The sequence below is a fragment of the Trichechus manatus genome, unplaced genomic scaffold (genome assembly GCF_000243295.1).
Source record: "Trichechus manatus latirostris isolate Lorelei unplaced genomic scaffold, TriManLat1.0 scaffold00002, whole genome shotgun sequence".
Lineage (NCBI taxonomy): Eukaryota > Metazoa > Chordata > Mammalia > Sirenia > Trichechidae > Trichechus > Trichechus manatus.
In genome coordinates, this window is record NW_004443938.1 from 28,968,549 (window position 1) to 28,989,837 (window position 21,289).

General features: G+C 38.7%; 1 protein-coding gene and 1 long non-coding RNA gene across 3 annotated transcripts in view; one reads left to right on the forward strand and one right to left on the reverse strand.

The window, feature by feature from the left end:
- The window catches only part of LOC111820209 (uncharacterized), a 15,523-nt gene extending 10,562 nt beyond the window's left edge, over positions 1 to 4,961 (forward strand). Inside the window, exons 2-3 of the long non-coding RNA XR_002823744.1 lie at positions 2,913 to 2,996; positions 4,605 to 4,961. This is a non-coding gene — a long non-coding RNA (uncharacterized LOC111820209). The remainder of the gene's footprint in view (positions 1 to 2,912; positions 2,997 to 4,604) is intronic.
- A 152-nt stretch (positions 4,962 to 5,113) lies between these two features.
- Positions 5,114 to 21,289, reverse strand: part of AIG1 (androgen induced 1) — a 303,544-nt gene continuing 287,368 nt past the window's right edge. Inside the window, exons 5-6 of one of the 2 annotated variants that reach the window (XM_004368864.3) lie at positions 10,885 to 11,048; positions 5,114 to 5,810 (exon numbers count right to left, since the gene is read on the reverse strand). In XM_004368864.3, the coding sequence (XP_004368921.1) occupies positions 5,773 to 5,810; positions 10,885 to 11,048 (202 nt within the window). In that variant the 3' untranslated portion in view covers positions 5,114 to 5,772. Of the gene's footprint in view, positions 5,811 to 10,326; positions 11,049 to 21,289 lie in introns of those variants that run through there. The other variant, XM_023729483.1, reaches the window with a different exon arrangement.

The window sequence follows — 21,289 nt, forward strand, 5'->3', positions numbered from 1 at the left end:
ATTGACTTATTTCACTCAGCATAATGTCCTCCAGTTTCATCCATGTTATGAGATGCTTCACAGATTCATCATTGTTCTTTCTCGTTGCATAGTACTCCATTGTGTGAACGTACCATAGTTTGTTTATCCATTCATCTGTTGATGGACATCTAGGTTGTTTCCATTGTTTTGCTATTGTGAATAATGCTATTCAGTGTCATTATTGATAGATGTGTTTGTTGCTCTCATTTTGTAGTGCTTTTTTTGTGGTGCTGACATTTTCTTTGTTCTCCTTACTCTCTTGTGCTGAGTTACTTTTGCGGATTTTTTTTTTTTCATTTCTTTTGTTTTTGTAGGTTTTGTTTTTGCAGGTTTTGTTTTTGCTTAGACTTTATGTTTTTCCTCTTTATTTTTATGAGTATGTTTGTTAACTTTCTTTGTGGTTACCATGAATTTTATCTGAAGGGTATATTAATTTTGAGAAATAATTTGGACAGCTTCTTATTCTGTAACCTTGGAACAATTTAAATAACATGAGAATTGTTACTTAAAAGTTTTCAAGAACTTGCTCATAAAACACTGCTGATCCAACTCTTATTTTGGAGATAGTTTAAGGAGCATTTAAAAAAAAAAAAAAAGTCCTCCGTGAAACTGGACGAAAGGAAACAGGGAAACTGGGATGGAGAAGGGGAAAATGCTGACATATTGTGGGATTGGCAACCAATGTCATAAAACAATTTGTGTATTAACTATTTAATGAAAAACTAATTGCTCTGTAAACTTTCACCTAAATCACAACAATAATAAAATAAAATAATGAAAAAAAGAAATAAAGTTGTGAGAATAATATATTGTTAATGAAAAAAAGAAAAACATTCTCCATGAATATCAGTCTGTTAGGGCTTTCTAATTCTTATTGAGACCATTTCCCTTGAAAATAGCGCATTTCACTGAGTTCTAAGAATTTGTTACCATAGAGCTATAAAACATATTTTTAAAATAAAAAAATTTGTTTTACATCTGTGCTCACATTGTCAAATATTTGTGTTTCTGTCTCTCTCTTTTGACATTTTTAAAAGATTTTATTTCATCTTTTTTTGTTTTTATTGTTGAGAATATACACAGCAGAACATATATCAATTCAACAATTTCTACATGTACAATTCAGTGACATTGATTACACTTTTCAAGTTGTGCAACCATTCACATCCTCCCTTTTCAAACTGTCATTAACATAAACTTACTGCCCCCTAAGTTTCCTATCTAATCTTTCAAGTTGCTCTTGTCAATTGGATCCCATATGATAGCTCTTAAAAGAGCACAATGCTCAAGCTAGACATTCTTTACTAGTTAAGCTAAACAATTGTTTGGTTTTAAGAGGATGTCAGGGGATATTTTGGTTTAAGGTTTAAAGATGATCTCAGGGCAATAGTTTTGAGGGTTCATCTAGCCTCCATGGCTCCAGAAAGTCTGGATTCCATGAGAATTTTAACTTCTGTTCTACATTTTTCCCCTTTTGATCAGTTCAACCAAACATCTCATGGGATTTGGATTCTTGGTTTGGAGGTCTAGGGTCATGGTTTCATGGGACATCCAGTTAATTGGCCTAATGTGTCATGGTTTCATGGGATATCCAGTTAATTGGCCTAATGTTGTGTTTAGTGCTTCTGTTCTACCTCCTAGCTTGTTGTATAGTACCTGGAGTCTTAAAAGCTTGGGAGTGGGCATGCAAGTTATGATAATTGATCTCTATTTACCTGGAACAACAAAGGAAAAAGAAGAGTCAGGAATAGGGGGAGGAAATGGAATTTGTGGCTAATTGCCTCCATGGACAACTGTCTCCTTTGCCATGAGACCAAAAGAACTGGATAGTGCCAGGCTATCATTAGTGAATGTTTTGATCAAAGATTCTATAGAAGAAGCTCTCTTTCTTTTTAATCAACATGTCAGTAGTTTGTATATTTTGTTGATATTTATATGGAACTAGATACTGATTTATTAATCAACTCCACTGTTTTGTCTGCTGCCTTATTAACTTCTGTTTTTAATTTTATTAGTTTCTTCCTTATATTTTTCTAAGATTTTTTTGTGTGATTTCTACTTCTTTACTGAAATTTTAGTTTGTTTTCTTCGTTTCATTTTTGTTGCAGTTGGAAATGGGGTCTTTCCTTCCATTATATCTTCTGTTACATCTTGTATATATGAAAATTATTGATCTCTATATATTAATGTTATACCCTCCTACCTTACTAAATTATGTTAGTTTTTCAGTTGATTGCTTTGGGTGTGTATGGCAGATTGTATTTTCCAACTATAGCCACCAATCTATCATCAATACAGCCTAATCCCATATGTTCTTCTTACCTTATGACATTAATACTCCTCCATCAAGATGTGGGGGCTATGTTCCTATCCCTTGACTCTGAGTGGGTCTGTGACCATAAAAGAAGTAACACTATGTGACTTCTGAAGCTAAGTCATACAAAGCAATACACCTTTTACCTGGGCCTGCTCATACCCAGACACCATGTTGTGACAAAGCCAAGCAGCCACACCGAAAAGCCACGTGTAGTTGTTCTGGTCAGAGTATCAGTTGAGGTCTCAGTCAATAGCCACCATCAATCAACTGTGCACGGAAGTGAAAGAGTCTTCAGATGGCTCTAGCCACCAGCCTTCAAGTCACCCCAGCAGATACTGGGGGGACCAGAGACAAACTCTACCAAGTCCTACCCAGATTGTAGATTCACTAGCAAAATAAATGTTACTGTTTTAAGTCACTAGGCTTTGAGGTGATTTGTTGACCGTTGTAGATAATTGGAACCGTTTGTTGGTTTGTTTAAAATCATCTAATCTGTAAATTTGTGATAGTTTTACCTTTTCCATTTTAATTGTTATAGCTCTTATTTACTTCTTTTTCTCTAATTGTGGTATAGGAATAAGAACAACACCCACAAGGTGATACATGTTTCCTCCAAAATCCAATAAGACATACCAAGCAATGTGCCTCTTTCTAAGTGGTAAGGCATGTAAAGTGCAATAATATTTCATCTTGTTGTTGTTGTTAGTTGCTGTTGAGTGGATTCCAACTCATGGCCTGTGTTCAGAGTAGAACTACTCCATAAGATTTTCAGGGCTGTGACCTTTCGGAAGCAGATAGCTAAGCCTATCTTCTGAGGCACCTCTGGGTGGATTTGAACCTCCAACCTTTCAGTTAATATTAAAGTGCTTAACTGTTTGTGCCACCCAGGGTCTCTGGTTTCATCTTACAGGGTATACATTGACATGTCTCAGATCACTGGCAGTGGAAATTTCATGAACGTGGCAGGCTTCTATTATTTATTTATTTGGTCATTTATCTACTGTTCTTTGGCATGCAATGTGTCTTAACAATATATTTAGGGCACTTGCTGTATCCTCCTCACTAGTCCAAGCAGCATGATACAATCAAGGTAGTAGAAGCTTGATGTCCTATGGGATGATGAGGCAATCAAGGCTGCTATGGACTAAATTATGATATAAAGCCAAAATTGAAATAGCCCCGAGAAAAGATAATGCAGGCATACTCTTTCCTTGCAAGGTAAAGGGAAGTCCAACCCCTCCCCCCTCCACCTCATACTATATCCCAGGAACTGTATTGATTTACTCCTGGAACAAAGGACTCTTCTACAAGAGCCTTAATCAGGGACGCCACCTGATTAAGTTTACCAGTAGTTCATTATCATTCTCCAAATCTATGAATCTTTTGTACACAGTTCAAACAGTAAGTTTAGTTGTGACTGGAACCACCAACTCTGCATCCTTTAAGTCTTTGATAGTATATCAATTGCAGCAGTTATTCCAAAGATGTGGTATTACTTTTGGCTTTCTGTGTTGGTGGTTTTCTGCTTGCACTTTCCTACATAAGAGTCCTACATAAGAGTCAGGGAACCAATGTGAAAATTCTATAGATGTGTTATATATTTATTTAAACTATGCTTTCAGAAATTAGGCATATAACTACGGGGGGAGGGGGCTTCACCATGAAATAGACTTGGGCTCAAGTTGCACACTGTCTCATACTAAAAATCATGACACTTGTTGCTTTTTGTTCAAAATTTTCAGGTATTCTTTTGCCTATCTTCTTTTTAATCTTTAGTAATTACTTCATTTTGTGTATGTGCTTTTTTGCAACATAGAGCATAGAGTTGGGTTTTCTTTTGTAATCCAATCTGAAATGATTTTTCTTTCAATATGTGAATTTAGGGAGAAAGATGTGGCAGTCTAGTCCTGTAAAGATTTATAGCCTTCGAACCTTCATGGGACAGTTCTACTCTGTCCTAAAAGGTCGCTGTGAGTTGGAATAGGCTCAACAGCTGTGGTTTCTTTTTGATGTGAGTTTAACCCATTTATATTTATTGCTATAACAGACATGTTTGGTTGGAGTTCTTCCATATTATTTTATGATATGTGTTGAGTTTTGTACATAATCATATTTATTAATGGAAATGCTCTCTTTTAAGTTGAAATTAAAAATTAGATATCTGTACTGTAAAGTTACATACACACTTACTAAGTATATTTATTTTTTTGTTATCTGTAAATAAATTATCAGGAGCAACCTAGCAACTTCTCTCTCCTCCTTTCAGGTGGGTACTGGGCCCTTGCCAGCGACCAATGGGAACAATAGGACTGACTTAGGAAATGGTTACAGACAAGAAAGAAGAGCAAAAAGAATGTATGTATATGTGCCTATGTGAGTGTGCATATTTGTGTCTGAGTGTGTGTGTGAGACAGAGAGAGAGATTTCTGGTATTTCTCGAATTATATTACCAATTAAAATTTAACAAAAAATTTGGAGTTATTTGTTGATTTCTATTAGCAATTAACACCTATATTTATATTAACTAATATTTCTGATTTAAATAACATCCTATTTTCTACTTTAAACATAATTCTTATCAAACTTTGTAAATTAGCTTTTTTTTTCCAAAAATTATACTTTCTGGATTATCATAAGGATACACACTTTTAAAATCAGAAAATTGTAGACATGAATCAGGTTTAACAAACCTATCTCCAACAGGTAAGAGAAACAAAATAAGAATGAAGACGCCAATGTTATTAGGATTTTGAGATGCACCATGCAGATATCAGATTAGGGGTTGGTTTGTCTTTATTAAAGTTGTAGTTTGAATATAGGAAAAGTTTTACAAGATTAAATCATGAGATCCAAATACAGAGTTTTGACGAAACTGGTGTAATTATTATTAACATTGCCTGTTTGAGGCAACTATGACTTTATTCCAATAGGAAAATCAATCATATTTCTGCTCAAGCTTACACTGTGGCTCAGGTTCATTATTAAAACCATCTTTTAGACTAAATATATTAATGTCTTGATCTACATCTGTCTCTTTGATTCTAATGAATTTCTGAACAAGAAACGCAGTAGAATTTTATTCTTCCTTGATTAAATGGAATTACAATTGCAAAATTTAAAAACCAAGGATCAATTTTAGTTTTAAAAACCAGAAAAGGAAGAGAAAAAGAAAGAGAGAAGAAAAGTTACTGTTAATAATAAATTTGGAGAGAATTCTTTAAAATATGAGGGCAAATTATTTTGGAAACAATTGACATAAAGTTATGTATATTTTTTCATATATATATTCATATTCCTTCCTTTGGGGCAGAGCTAGGGAGGTGGAAGCTGCTGCTGCTGCTTTCTTTAAAGCTTCTCTCTGGCACTGCCAATGCCAAGGGGTAAACAAGTCTTCATTGGTGGCTCACTCCAGTTCTTCCATTTAGGCTTAGATCTCATTCCAGTTTAGGCTTCTCTTTCTCTTCTTCCATACCTAGAAATACAGGCAAAGTGCTTTATTTGAGCATCAGATTAAGCTGTAAGTGGGTTTGCCAAAGCTCCTTAAAAAAATCTCATCTCCTCACACTTCTCCTCATCTGCCCTTGTGTACCCATTGTTTTATTTTTCTCATAGCTAAGAAGGAAAGTCATTTATAACTTTCTCCAGAACTTTCCTCAGTGGCCTCTCTTCCCACCCTTCCCAGAATCAGATTGCAGCATCTTCGGGACACACCCAGTTCCTATCACTTCTGGGAGTGAGGCACTCAAGTTCATTCTTGACTCGCTGAGTTTGCACAGAAATGCCAACCAGACTGCCTTTTAACCAGCTTCTAGCAACAGAAGGTGTGCAGCTGATGTGCTTCAAACTGACCTCATTTATTCTACTATATGTCTCTTCTCAAGGCAAAGATTGTGTATTTTCAAAAGTCAAGAAGTCTTTTATTTTTAAGCTCATAGAGAGCCTATTAGCCACAAGAAGTGTTTCCTTCCATACCCATTTATACTTAAACTTAAGTTCTCCGTTTATTTAACCCAATCCCAGTAGAGCTATGTTTTTCTTCCTGACACACTTGTATGTACTGGACTGGTAAGACCTCTCTGCCTGTTGTCTGGGGTGAAGTCAGTGATGTTTCGTTTTCCTGGAGATGAAAATGTTCAAGTCATTCTCTTGAATTATAATTACATCTGGCAAATGCTCCCCACTTGTCTTTTCTTTTTCTTCTAGATAAGCACTTTTCTTCTAATACTAAATATCTCAGAGACGTTTTGCTTTTTTTTTTTTTTTTTTTTTTTTTTTAAATAATAACAATCAAACACAAGAACCCAAACTGTATGGTAGTATTCTTTCATAAACTGCATCCTCTTGGAAGGCAGGGCTCTTAACTGTTTTTGCTCACAATTATATTGCTAGCACCTAACAGTGTCTGGCTCATAGTAAGAGCTCAATTAAGCTTAGTTAAATAAATTAATAAACAACAAATATACAGAAGGCGTTAGAAGGCTGGAGTAATGGGAAAGTAGTGGAACAAAAGACGGGACTCAACAAAATAAAAAAAATTATAAAGCCTAACCCCAGAGGGTCATAATAATAGAGTTTACCTTAGGAAGGACCCTGCCCCCAGCCTAATAGTGGTATGTGTCTCATGGGATCAGTGTGGTAGTGGTTGGGATGTGGGTAACATGCTCTGAGCAGGTGTCCTCAGACAGTCTTTTATGTTTGGTTTTTACGGCTAATGAAGTAATGTCCCACTGGCAGAGATCTGTAACACTTTTTCCAAAGTAGTTCTCAGAAATCATATTAGAGAAAGCTTCAAATTGAAGAGGAAGGACATCTGAAAGGGAGGAACTGGGTTGCGGGGGAGAAGGTAGGAGATGCCTTTGATGTGAGGTAACCAAGGCAAAAGCAGAAAAACAACACAGATTTCGTTTAAACAGCACACATGAATTGAGCCCCAACTTCCGTCCCCTGCTCCCTCTCCTGTGGAGAGGCAGTCAGGAGCTAACAGCAGCTTGCTTTTCTTTTTAAAGCTTGTTTCCCCAAAAGTGTTCTGCAGATGAATTGACTTGGCAGAAACGGTAGAATATTCAAAAGTTGGGGTGGAGGGGAGGCGGTGTTCATTGACCCAGAGAGGGAAAATTGCTCCCCATCTACTTTAGTTTGGCAGCTTGGAGGTAGAGGGAAAAAATTAGACAGCTGTAAATAATGTCTGGAGGAACCACAAGTATAATTTCCACAGAAAAGCAGAAAGAAACCTGTCACAAAGCTGAAGTAGGATGCCTTGTGGGTATGTAGGGGAAGCGAGTGAGTCACAGGAGCTTCTCCCAGCCTGTGATGCAGATCAACCAGGGCACCGTGCTGGGACATTGCGAGTCCTGCGAGGGTGTATGTGGGGTATGCGCTGATGGACAGCTAGGGGAGAAGAAACATGGAGATTTCTGCTCACATGGGCCTGATTCCGACCTCCTTTCTTCCTCTACTCTTGCCTGCTTCCTCTGCCCTAATGCCAAACTTCAGCTTTTGGACATTCTCATTTCTGGTCTCACAACGTTTGATTTTACTACACCTGGTCACCTCAGATACACTGGGGTTGGGATACAGGGAGATTTTTCTCATCTTAAGTACAGAAATACTTCATCACACCAAAAAATTTCAACAACGCCACCTTGAATTACTTTCTTTTAAAATGGGCAAATCCTTAACTACTAATTTTGAGGCTAGTTTAAGGGCTTTTCATTCATATTTCATATCAGGTTGGCCCACTTCATGATTCTATAAGTCAGGTCAATAGTTTGGAGAGAAGTTTCTGAGCTCTCACGTGTCCAGGTTTCCACACATTTGGCAGCCTTCTGATGGTTCACTAAAACAAACACTGGACTGAATGTTAGTCGGAAGCTGTTGGCTCTGCCACCACCTATTCTGGTGGGTCATTTAAGATTTCTGGGCTTCAGCTGCATCTTAGTAAAAGGCTTATATGATTTCGAATCTCCTCTTCAGTTCTACGAGTCTTTAATGGTGTGATTTTATCTTGAAGTTGAAGCTAACATACCACAACCAAATGCAAGGAATTGAGTCAGTATATGAATACAAGGAAGTGGCTCGAATGTGGTCTTCCTCCCTGGGAGATATTGTTTGGGGTATAATAAATGTTGAAATAGTCAGGACTGTAAAACTGTACTAAATTCTCAATTCTTTCACACACACACACACACACACACACACACACCCATGACACGTGACACACACTGCTTTTAATTAGCAGTTTCAAACTTAGCTGCCAACAGAATCAGACAGCTAATGTGACTGTGTAAAATGGCCAGGTGAGAACTAGCGGAAATTAGAGAGCCATCTAAGGGGGCAACTGAAACACAATTCCAATCCATTGTTGCCAGAAGGGAATAGTTGGTTTGGTGTTGCCAGATTTAAAATATTTAATAAGAAGCTGGAAACCTAGTCTTATGTGAAATCTTCCAATTTTTAAATGTTGGCTTAAAAATAAAAATTCCTTGATGTTGTTGTGAGGTTGTTAGCTGCTGTCGAGTCAGTTCCGACTCACAGCAACCCCACACACAACAGAACGAAATACTGCCTAGTCCTGAGCCATTCTCACAATTGTTGTTATGCTTGAGCCCATTGTTGTAGCCACTGTGTTAATCCATCATATTGAGGGTCTTCCTCTTTTTTGTTGACCCTCTACTCTACCAAGCATGATGTCCTTCTCCAGGGACTAGTCCCTCCTGATAACATGTCCAAAGTATGTAAAACGAAGTCTTGCCATCCTCGTTTCTAATGAGCACTCCGGCTGTACAAAACTTCTTGTAAAATTTGGAGGGAGGCCATCAGTTTGTAACCCCTGTTGTAAGTGAGGATGATACCTACTTGATGTAAAACATCTGCCTCTGTGCAATTAACTAGATGGTCCCATGTAAATAAAATTAATGTCTGTACCTGAAATGAGTTACAAAGTGCTAGTCAACTTTAACTCATTACTTGAGAGAACAGCATAGAGAACTAAATTGAACAGATCATTCAAAAAACCCTGGTTTTAGTATTCATTTTTAATTCCTCATTCAAAGCTGCTAAACAGGAGTATTACATAAATCTACATTGGATTTTTACCTCTCCTGGTTTTCAGGCCATGTTCCTAGAGAAATAGTGGGAAAATGGCCAAATAGCTTTCAGAATCAAGCAAATTGAGGAGAAACAGGCAGTCATAAATACCTCCTGAGTAACATATGTGGGACATAATAGCTTACATTTCAATATGGCGTTTCTCCCAAGAAGCTGAAAAAGGTTCACATTTTATTCTCAAAATTTTTCTGTACGTTAACTAAATACTTCTATAAGTTAACTAATAAAGATTACTATTCCCATTGACCAGAAAGGATAATTGTTAAAAGATTAATTTCTGGTCCCCCAAGGCGTGATCTGAACTGAGTCTAAAAAATTGACACTTTTTCTAATAGACTCCTTACTAAACTCAGCCAAGCTGCTGAGAAAAGAAACTGTCAGAGTCCTCTGGGCCACTCAGCATTGGCTAACCCCTCGACGCGCGCACTCTTAGAAGAGCCATCACAAAAAGTCTGACTAATGACTATGCAATGATTGTGCTTTATTTGATTAGAACCACTTCCTGGTGCAGTGTCTGACACACAGTGGGTGCTCAATGTTTGTGCAACAAACTGGTTGCATTTACTGAGGATGTCTAGAGTACTGTGACCATGGTGGTAGCGAAGCCCAGATCTCTCTAAAACTCCCCCAATCATCTTGCCCTTGGATGGATTTTCATGCAGGACTCAAATCACTATATGTCTGTGCTGCAGCTTTTTCCACCTTCCAGTTTCTAGCTGATCTCACATACACTGTGGACAGGTTTTGCACAGCTTGGATAAGATTACGTGCCTTGCCAAGATGGAGGCTCTGCCGTAAATAGAAACAAAAGAGAAATCAAATCATAGGTTAAGAGAGTTTTTTTTTTTTTTTGCAGCAATGAAGTATCACTCTTTACTGCCTGTGCCTCTTTGCCACCCTCAAACCTTCAATATGACAGCCACTGGTGGCGAGTCACAGTGGCTGGAGGCACTCTGTGCTGCTTAGAGTTCAAGCAGAATGGTGGGGAGGCTTCTCTGAGGTTCCTGCACCCACCCAAATGATGACATAAGAAGTGGACATCCGGGTGACTTTAATAAGATCGCTTGCTTTCATTCAGTAATTTCTCTGTTTAATTTAGGAGCTCCTTTAGCTAAGTAAGGCAGCATTTTGTTAACCAGTAAATACTTGCTGAATATTTTTTTCTGTGAACACTGCATTTCTCCCTATACAATTTTATAGACACGCTTCTTTGCTCCTAGATTTGAGTGTTTTACTAGCTAATAAGACTAACCAAGTAGTAAACCTTTCAGGTAACTGCCAGCCGCTCTTAAATTAATGTTGTTGTTATAAAAATGAAACTCTCCATAAGTGATCCTGTTTTAAGGATAAAAGAAGAGACGACAATGGAATCTTCCCTCAGTCTCTGCACAGGTTGTTTCAGGCAGCAATTCTTCTGTGCTCCCCTAAACAATACTTACTTTTCTGTGTATCCCAGATGTAGTTGTTCAGAACTTCTCCCAGCAGGTACAAAAAGTTCATTAAGATGGTTGTAGACCCAAAGAAGATGATTCTGGCCCCTGGGCCAATGTGTTCCAGGAAAGGGTACACCCACATCCCGGTTACATGATGCACCCAACACACCCTGCAGTAGAATTGAAAGGAGACAAAGATAAGAGATTTCAAAGCTACTTATGTTACAAATCTACGCTCCACACTCACAGCACTCCTCAGCAATGCCACCACCAGTCAAGCGTGCTTCTGTTAGGCAGGAGCTACCAGAAACCGATGTTGTTTTCTTTTACTTTTTATTTGGAAATAATTTTAGACTTATGGAAGAGTTGCAAATATAGTAGAGAGTTCCTGTCTGCCCTTCACTCAGCTTCTCCTAATGTTTACATCTTATAGAATCATGAAGCAATTACTAAAATGAAGAAATTAACATTGGTATAATTTGATTGGCGTCCCTGGGTGGTGCTCAGCTACTAACTAAAAGGTTGGAGGTTCAAATTCACCCAGAGGTGCCTCAGAAGGAAGTCCCGGTGATTTACTTCTGAAAGATCATAGCCACTGAAAACCTTACAGAGTGCAGTTCTACTCTGAAACATATGGGGTCGCCATGAGTTGGAATCAACTTGACAGCAAGTGGTGTTTTTATTTGCTGTCGAGTTGATTTTTTTTCCAATAATACTACTGACTAAACTACAGACTTTATTTGGAATTCCCTAGTTTTTCCATTAATGTCCTTTACCTGTTGCAGGATCCAATTCAGGATCCCACATTACATTTAGTTGTCATGTATCTTTGTTGTTCTGATTCTTAGTGACCGTATATACAACAGAACGAAACACTGCCCTGTCCTGCGCCATCCTCACAGTAGTTGCTACGTTTGAGCCCACTGTTGGAGCCACCGTGTCAATCCATCTCCCTGAGGGTCTTGCTGTTTTTTGCTGACCCTCTACTTTACGAAGCATATTGTCCTTCTCCAGGGACTGGTCCCTCCTGATAACATATCCAAAGTATGCGAGATAAAGTCTTGCCATCCTTGCTTCTAAGGGGCATTCAGGCTGTACTTTTTCCAAGACAGATTTGTTCGTTCTTCTGGCAGTCCACAGTATAGTCAATATTCTTTGCCAACACCGCAATTCAAATGCATCAATTCTTCTTTGGTCTTCCTTATTCATTGTCCAGCTTTAGTCTTCTCCAGTCTGTGTAGTTCCTCAATCTTTCCTTGTCTTTCATGATACTTGAAGAGTTCTGGCCAGGTATTTGAAATTGTTGTGGTTTTTTTTTTTTTTTAATATTGTTACACAATCTCCTTAATGACTTCCTTACATAATGAAACAATATACTGTTAGGCACTTCGTTACATAATGAAACAATATACTATTAGGCAACCGTGTTATCATAAAACCTAGGTGACTATGTGCCACGAATCTTGCCCTGTTGCCTTCCGACTAGATACCAATATATATTCCATATACTGGCAGAGCCCTTTCGATAAACTACTGACAACTGGCTTTCCACACTTCCGACCTTTCGATACCACAGTTCTTTCTTTTTTTCTTTCTATTTTACATACTTGTAATTATTCAGTTTGTGTTCTGGAGATATTTTCAGTTCAGTGGGAATAGCAACATCATTAATTTCTACTGTTCTCAAAAGTTTGGCCTTGTCCTGACACAACTGTTAACAGTTGTTTTCCAAAACATTCTTGGGTTCAGTACTTTATCAAATGTTGTTAATTTCAAAGATGAAATAAAATAAAAGTAAGTTTATTGCACTGGGAATAGTGATTAGCATTTATACTTACGTGCTTTACGGTCTTTTTTCTTCTCATCCATGGCTTTACTACTTTTTAGCAGTTTACCTACATACATAAGGAGCCCTTGTGGCGCAACAGTTGAGTGCTCAGCTGTTAAATGACGGGTTGGTGCTTTGAACCCACCAGCAGCTACGAGGGAGAAAGACCTGATTGTCTGCTCCCATAAAGATTACAGGCTAAAAAATCCTACGGGGCAGTTCTACTCTGTCCTATAGGGTCGCTATGAGTTAGAACCAACTTGTTGGCATCTAACAACAACAATCTACATACATATTGAACTGTGGCAAGATTAACCAGTTGCCGCTGAGTAGACTCTGACTGAAGGCGACTGCATGTGTGTCAGAATAGAACTGTGCTCCACAGTGTTTTCAATAGCTGATTTTTCAGATGTAGCTCACCAGAGCTTTCTTCCGAGGTGCCTCTGGGTGGACTTGAAACTACAACCTTTTGGTTAGCAGCTGAGTGTGTCAACTATTTGTATTACCAAGGGCTCTGAGGCAGGATTATATGGGGTTACTGTGAATTGGAATCAACTTGACAACTTTTTTTTAAATTTTTCTTTCTCTTTAGAGCTAGTGTCTTATTTATCTCATGCTGCTATAACAGTTCGAACCCAATCAGCAGCTCTGTGGAAGAAAGACTTAGCAATCTGCTTTTGTAAAGATTACAGCTAAGAAAACCCTATGGGGACATTCTACTGTGTCACATAGGGTCTCTAGAGTCGAAAACAACTCAATGGCACCCAACAAGAACAACATTACTCCTGCAGTAGTTTGGAATAGAAAAAGGGGAGCCATCTTTGAGTCTTCTTTTTCTCACAATCCATCCTTAGATTCTATTGGCTCTACTTTCCAAATACATCCAAAATATCTACTCACCACTGCTGTCATCTGGGTTCACGTCATCATCACCTTTCACTGGAACTACTGCAATAGCTTCCTAACTACCTCCATGCTTTTACCCTTACTCTCCTATAATCTACCCTCAGTGGAGCAACAAGACTGATCTGGATAAAACTGATCTGGATAAGTCAGGTTATGCCATTACTCTGCTCAAAACTATGGACAACATTGCGAAGAATGGGAATTCCAGTATACTTAATTGTCCTAATGGGGAACCTGTACATAGACCAAGAGGTAGTCATTTGAACAGAAGCAAGGGGATTGTCTTAGTCATCTAGTACTGCTGTAACAGAAATGGCACAAGTGGATGGTTTTAATGAAGAGAACTTTATTTCCTCACAGTCAAAGTAAGCTAAAAGTCCAAATTCAGGGCGTCAGCTCCAGGGGAAGGCTTTTTCTCTCTGTCGGCCTTCTTCTCTTCGGTGTTCCCCTGGACTAGGAGGTTCTCTGTGCAGGGACCCTGGTCCAAAGGATGCACTCTGCTCCTAGCACTGCTTTCTTGATGGAATGAGGTCCCCCTGTCTCTCTGCTCACTTCTGTCTTTTATCTCAAGAGATTGCCTCAGGACACAATCCAGTCTTGTAGATCTAGTCCTGCCTTACTAACACAACTGCCACCCATCCTCCCTCATTAACATCATAGAGGCAGGATTTACAACATATAGGAAAATCACACAGTACCGGGAATCATGGCCCAGCCAAACTGATATACATATTTTTTGGGGGACATAATTCAATCCTTGACAGAGATACTGCGTGATTTACAGTTAGGAAAGGTGTGCATCAGGGTTGAATACTTTCACTATACTTATTCAGTCTGTATGCTGAGCTGGACCATATGAAGAAGAATGCAGCATCAGGACTGGAGGAAGACTCATTAACAACCTGCAACATGCAGATGACACAACCTTGCCTGCTGAAAGTGAAGAGGACTTGAAGTACTTACTGATGAAGATCAAAGACAGCCTTCAGTATGGATTGCACCTCAACATAAAGAAAACAAAAATCCTCACAACTAGTCCAATAAGCAGCATCATGATAAATGGAGAAAAGACTGATGTTGTCAAGGATTTCATTTTGCTTGTATCTACTACCATTGCCCATGGAAGCAGCAGTCAAGAAATCAAATGACTTATTGCATTGGGTAAATCTGCTTCAAAAGAACTCTTTTAAAGTGTTAAAAAGCAAAGATGTCACTTTAAGGACAAGTTGTGCCTGACCCAAGCCATGGTATTTTCAATTACCTCATAAGCATGTGAAAACTGGACGGGACAATGAATAAGGAAGACCAAAGAATTGATGCATTTGAATTACAGTGTTGGTGAAGGATATTGAATATACCATTGACAGCCAGAAGAACAAATAAATCTGTCTTTTAAGAAGTACAGCCAGACTTCTCCTTAGAAGTGAGGATGGTGAGACTCTGTCTCATGTACTTTGGACATGTTATCAGGAGAAGGACATCATGCTTTGAAAAGCAGAGGGTCAGCAAAAAAGAGAAAGACTCTCAACAAGATGGATTGACACAGTGGCTGCAACAATAGGCTCAAGCATAGCAACTACTGTGAGGACGGCGCAGGACCAGGCAGTGTTTCATTCTGTTGTACACAGGGTCGCTATGAGTCAGAACTGACTCGATGCACCTAACATGTTCATTGCTGGATTCCATAGCCCTTTGAGTGGTGTCTAGCAAATAGTTTGCACTCAGTGATTACTCGCTGAATTAATAACTGAATAAAGTTGAATAAAGCCAACTAACAGTAAAAACAGCAACATCTGTTTATTGAGCCCTTACTATCAGACAGGCATTTTGTCAAGAATTTAAAAAATTAATTTAAAAAATTCTCAATTCAATAAGCACCCTTTGCAAGGGGTTGCCAAACCTTTTCAACATAGGGCTAGATAAAAGCAAAAACCAAACCTGTTACTGTTGAGTCGATTGCGACTCATAGAAACCCTATAGATAGAGTAGAACTGCCCCATAGGGCTTCCAAGGAGCGGCTGGTGGATTTGAACTGCTAAGCTTTTGGTCAGCAGCAGAGCTCTTAACCACTGCGCCACCAGGGCTCCGTAGGACCAGAGAGTAAATATTTCAGCTTTGCAGGCCATATGGTCTCTGTCACAACTATTCAGCTCTGTTATCGTACCAAGAAAGCAGCTATAGAAAATACATAAACAAATGAGCATGGATGTATTTCAGCAAAAATTTATTTATGGACACTGACCTTTGAATTTCATATAATTTTCATGTCACTAAATATTCATCTTCTTTTGAATTATTTTCTACTTCTAAATGTGAAAACCATTCATAGCTTGTGGGTCATAAACAATCAGGTGGTGGGCCAGATTTGGCTGCTGGGCTGTAGCTTGCCCAGCCCTAGTTTAAGTAGTTCTTTGTACTTTCAAAGCAAAGTCAGGGGAAATATGCGTACCTGATTTCCTTTTTAGTGCATGTATTTGCTTCTCTAAATGAGGTACTTAATATTGTCTCTCAAAGTGAAGTGAGGGCTTTCTTGATTCTTCAGGTTTCCTTGACTTGGTAGATCATCAAACCATCTCAGTTATTGAAGTGCTGTTAGTCGGGGTTTCACCTGGATCACAGGGATGAGGCATCCATTTGTCATGACAGGTTGTACTTTCGCCATTTGTTTCCTTGATAAAATCAGGGCTCAGTTTTCTGCACAAAGATTACTCATGGCTTTGCTTGTCTATTTGTGGAGAGTTTTCAGTTCTTTGTGAACTTTCAATTTCTATCTCATTTTAGGCCTTCTTCTTATAGTGCCCAAGTAGAGTATGCTTAAGTAATGATGCCAGCTTTAATTTTAGTCTTGTGGCACAAAGGGTTAAGTACTGGACTATTAACCAAAAGGTTGGTGGTTCAAATTCAACCAGAGGCACCTCAGAAGTAAGGCCTGGTGATCTGCTTCCGAAAACACTATGAAGTTCTACTCCGCACCCATGGGATTGCCATGAGTTGGAATTGACTTGAAGGCAACAAACAGCAACAAGCATATACTAGTATCACATAACCTCTGTATTGCCTATTTTATTAAATGTACCTCCAATTTCATTCATTGTAATTAAAAAAAAAAAAAATTTATTTGTGCCTCCTCCCTGAGGACTGTACTACACACCAAGGATACAGAAGTAAACAAGGCAGAAGAGATTCCTGTCCTCAAGGAGTACAATCTAATGAGGAATACAGATAGTAAAGGAGTACCTAATTACAAGGGTAGTAAGAATTACAATAGGGGAAGTGTAGGGTACTATGGGAGCAGAGGGATTATGCTTTTATTTTATTTTTTTAAACCTTACATTTACCATTAGTCTTTCTTTCTCTCATGTATTCAAATTTTTTTAAACTGGTATTTTCATAGCTGTTAAATATGTTCAAATGCCTTTCATTAAAGTACAAAATAAAAACAACTGAAAAGTTTTCATAAACTTTACAAATACTGCTTTATATCTCTCCTTCTCTTGAAAGACAAAATTCTCCAAACAGTAGTCGACACTCACTGACTCCATTTCTTCTTCACTCACTCCTCCACCCGTAAGACTCTGGTTTCTCCTCTGGACACTCCACCAACCCGTGCAGGTTTACATGACATCAGTTTTTTCTAGTTCTCCTATTACCACTTTGGCTACTCGGTCTGGTTCTCTTTGTAAGTCCACCTTTCTCTATCTTTCCATTGCACGTTGAGTTTCCTTAAGGCTTGGTTTTAAACCCTCTTCTCTTCTCATGTTATACATTCTCAGTTGAAAAGTCCACTTACATCCATGACTTCTTGATCACTACCCATAAATAAATATTTCACAATTTTATGTCCTAGTGCAGATCTCTCCTCTGCTCCCTAACAGTTTACTTATTGAACTTCCCTCAAAACATCTCCCTTTACACATTTTTAAGGTACCTGAAACTCATTGTGTCTGTGGATAAAGTCATGGTCTTTTCCCCAAACCTGTTCCTCTTCTAGTATTGCTTATCTCTGTGAGTACCATTCATTCAGTTTCACAACTCAAACACCTGGGAATCATCTTTGATACTTCCTTCTCTTTCATCACAAAGTCAATCCATTAGCTTGTCTTGTCAAGTTTACCTCACACATCTCTCCAATATGTCCATTTTTCCCCATCTCTATTACCAGCATCTTACTTTGTATTACAATCATCTCTGTTGTTTTTAGGTGCCGTCGAGTGGGTTCTGACTCATTGAGACCTCATGTATAACAGAAAACAACACTGCCTGGTCCTGTGCAATCCTCACAATCGTTGGTATTTTTGAGCCCATTATTGTAGCCACTGTGTCAATCTATCTCGTTGAGGGTCTTCCTCTTTTTCGCTGACCCTTTACTTTACCAAGCATGATGTTCTTCTCTAGGGACTGGTCCCTCCTGATAACCTGTCTAAAGTATGTGAGACGAAGTCTGGAGTAATGCAATAAGTTCTAAATTGTCTCCATATCTACTTTTGCCCTCTTCCAATTCATCCTCACAGCTGCCAGAATGATCTTCTCAAACCAGAAATCCTAACACATTATTCCCCGGCTTCAAACATGTCAGTGGCCTCCCATGGCTTTAAAATTTTTTTTAATTGTACTTTAGATGAAGGTTTACAGAATAAACTAGTTCTCATTAAGCAGTTAGTACACATATTGTTTTGTGACATTGGTTACCAACCCCACAGCATGCCAACACTCTCCCTTCTCAACCCTGAGTTCCCGATTACCCTCCTGCCTTTGAGTCCTTGCCTCTGGGCTGGTGTGCCCCTTTAGTCTCATTTTGTTTTATGGGCCTGTCTAATCTTTGGCTGAAGGGTGATCCTTAGGAGTGACATCATTACTGAGCTAAAGGGGTGTCTAGGGGCCATACTCTCGGGGTTTTTCCAATCTCTGTCAGGCCAGTAAGTCTGGTCTTTTTTTTGTGAGTTAGAATTTTGTCTACATTTTTCTCCAGCTTTGTCTGGGATCCCTCTATTGTTATCCCTGTCAGAGCAGGCAGTGGTGGTAGCCAGGCACCATCTAGTTGTGCCGGACTTAGTCTGGTGGAGGCTGTGGTAGTTGTGGTCCATTAGTCCTTCGGACTAATCTTTCCCTTGTGTCTTTAGTTTTCTTCATTCTTCCTTGCTCCCAACGAGATGAGACCAGTGGAGTATCTTAGATGGCCGCTCACAGGTTTTTAAGACGCCAGACAGTACTCACCAAAGAAGAATGTAGAACATTTTCATTATAAATTATGTTATGCCAATTGAGCTAGATGTTCCCCGAGATCCTATGGCTTCTTTTGATAAAGACCCAAATATTTAATGAAGTCCTTCATACAGTCACTTCTACCTGTTTCTTTGACCACATCTCATACCTTATTCCTCCACCTCTCTGCATTCCTGTCACATTGACTTTCATTCTTTCCTTAATTTTACCATGTTCCCTCCTGCCATGTAGATTTTCACATGCTCCTCGTTGTGCCTATTCTGTGAGTTACCCACCTTTTGGACTAGTTAAGCTATATTTATCCATTACATCTTAGCTCAACTGTTATAATTGAAACAGTCATGACCTACCCAAGAACTTTCTCTCTGATCCTCCAGATAAGGTCAGGTTTTACAAGCTCTTATACATCCATGAATCTCTTATTTTTAAAGCTCTTATTAGTACTTAAATTTGAGTGATATCTTTATTTGAATAATATGTTGCTCACTCTCTGGAGTATAAGTTCTGTGAGGTGAGAGACTATATCTATTTTTACTGCTCACTGTAACCTCAGCACTTACCACAATGCCTGTCACATGGTAGGAGAATGAATAAATGGATAAAGTAGCATTTAAGCTGTGATTGGAAGGATGACTAAAGTTAGCTGAACAAAGATGGGTGGAAAGAATTTTCTAGCCAAAAGGAATAGCATGTCCAAAGACCTGAAAATAAGGGAGAACTTCCAGATGCTGAAAAAGAAAACATTTTTGTTGAGATCAAGGAAGAGAAGGCAGGAGGGGCAGGCAGGAGCCAAACTGTGGGTGGCTCTTTAAAAAAATATTTTATTTCTTTTTAGTGGCAATATATGTAACTAAACATATAGCCATTTACAATTTCTCTATGAACAGTTCAATAACATTGATTGCATACTTTACATTGTGTCACCATTCTATTTCTATCCATATTGTTTCATTGCCATTAATTTAGAATCTCTGACCCTTAAAGTTCTCATCAGTGCTTTAGATTAACTGTTGTCAGTTTACACTCATATAGATAATTCTTTATAAGACCTCAATGCTCAAGGCAAACAGTCTTTATTAATTCAGCTAAACTGTTAGCTTAATGATTGCTTCATGAGATAGTTTCAGTTCAAGGGTTAGAGATTATTTCTGGGCATTAGAATTGGGGGTTCCTCTAGTCTCAATGGATCCAGTAAGTCTGGTTTCCATCTGAGTTTGAAGTTCTGTTTTACGATTTTCCTCCTTTTGATCAGGTTCCATCTATTGAGTCCTTGATCGAAATGTTCAGCAGTGGTAGCCAGGCACTAGCCATTTCTTCTGGTCTCACGGTAATGGACGTAGTAGTTCATGGAGGCAATTAAACCTGCAGTCCATGTCCTCTGATTCCTGGGTCTCCTTCTTCTTCTGCTGTTCTAGGTGAATAGAGACCAATAGTTGTATTTTGGGTGGCCACTCGCAAGCTTTTAAGACCCCAGGTGCTGCTCACTGAACTAGGAAGTAGAACAAGAACTTTTAAAAACAATATTAGGCCAACTGACTGGATAGACCCACGAAGCCATAACCCTAAACCTTCAAACCAAGAAAACTAATCCCATGAAGTGTTTAGTTGTACCTAAGTAGTATCAACAGGTGCAGCTTTTTCTTTCTTTCTTTTTTTTTTTCTGCTGTGGTAGTTGTAAAATTATATAAAACACTTTATTTGCCATTTTGCCTTTTTTTCCCCCCTGAGGTACAATTTAACAGTAACAGTTACATTAATCTGGTTGTATAATCATTGCCCTTAGTTGATGCCAATTTTTGTGGATGGCTTTTAAGCCATGGTAAGAATTGTAGACTTTATCCTAGTATGGACAACAGGAAATCTTTGAAGATTTTAAACTAATATGAAATAAATCCGATTGACCTGGAAACCAGCTGCATCAGAAATGGTGGTGGCTGGGAGTAGATGGTAGCACTGTGAATGAAAAGTAGTGGACAGATTTAAGAGATATGTAGATCGGTGCCTCTCAAACTATAGATCAGAAGCAGTGGCATGCTGGAGATGGCTCATATCAGGTTATGAGAGCTGGTTTTGTTACATTTTTAGGAAGTTTGCAAGCTGGGTTTGTTGGTAGCTTGAAATGGACTATGGTGAAGTATTTACACTAGCCAAAAACCAAACCTGTTGCTGTCGAGTCAATTCCAACTCATAGCGACCCTATAGGACAGAGTAGAACTGCCTCATAGGGTTTTCAAGAAGCAGCGGTGGATTTGAACTGCTGACCTTTTGCTTAGCAGCTGAGCTCTTAACCGCTGCGCCACTAGGAGTATCGGCAAATGCTACACACAAGGCCCTTCCTCCCTTGCCCCTAAAAGACCTAGTTGTTAAACATTTACCAGTAATCCACTGGTTACTAGCACTAAAAAAAAAAAAAAAGAATTTAACAAGAGAAAATATCAGAGTGCCTTGAGTATA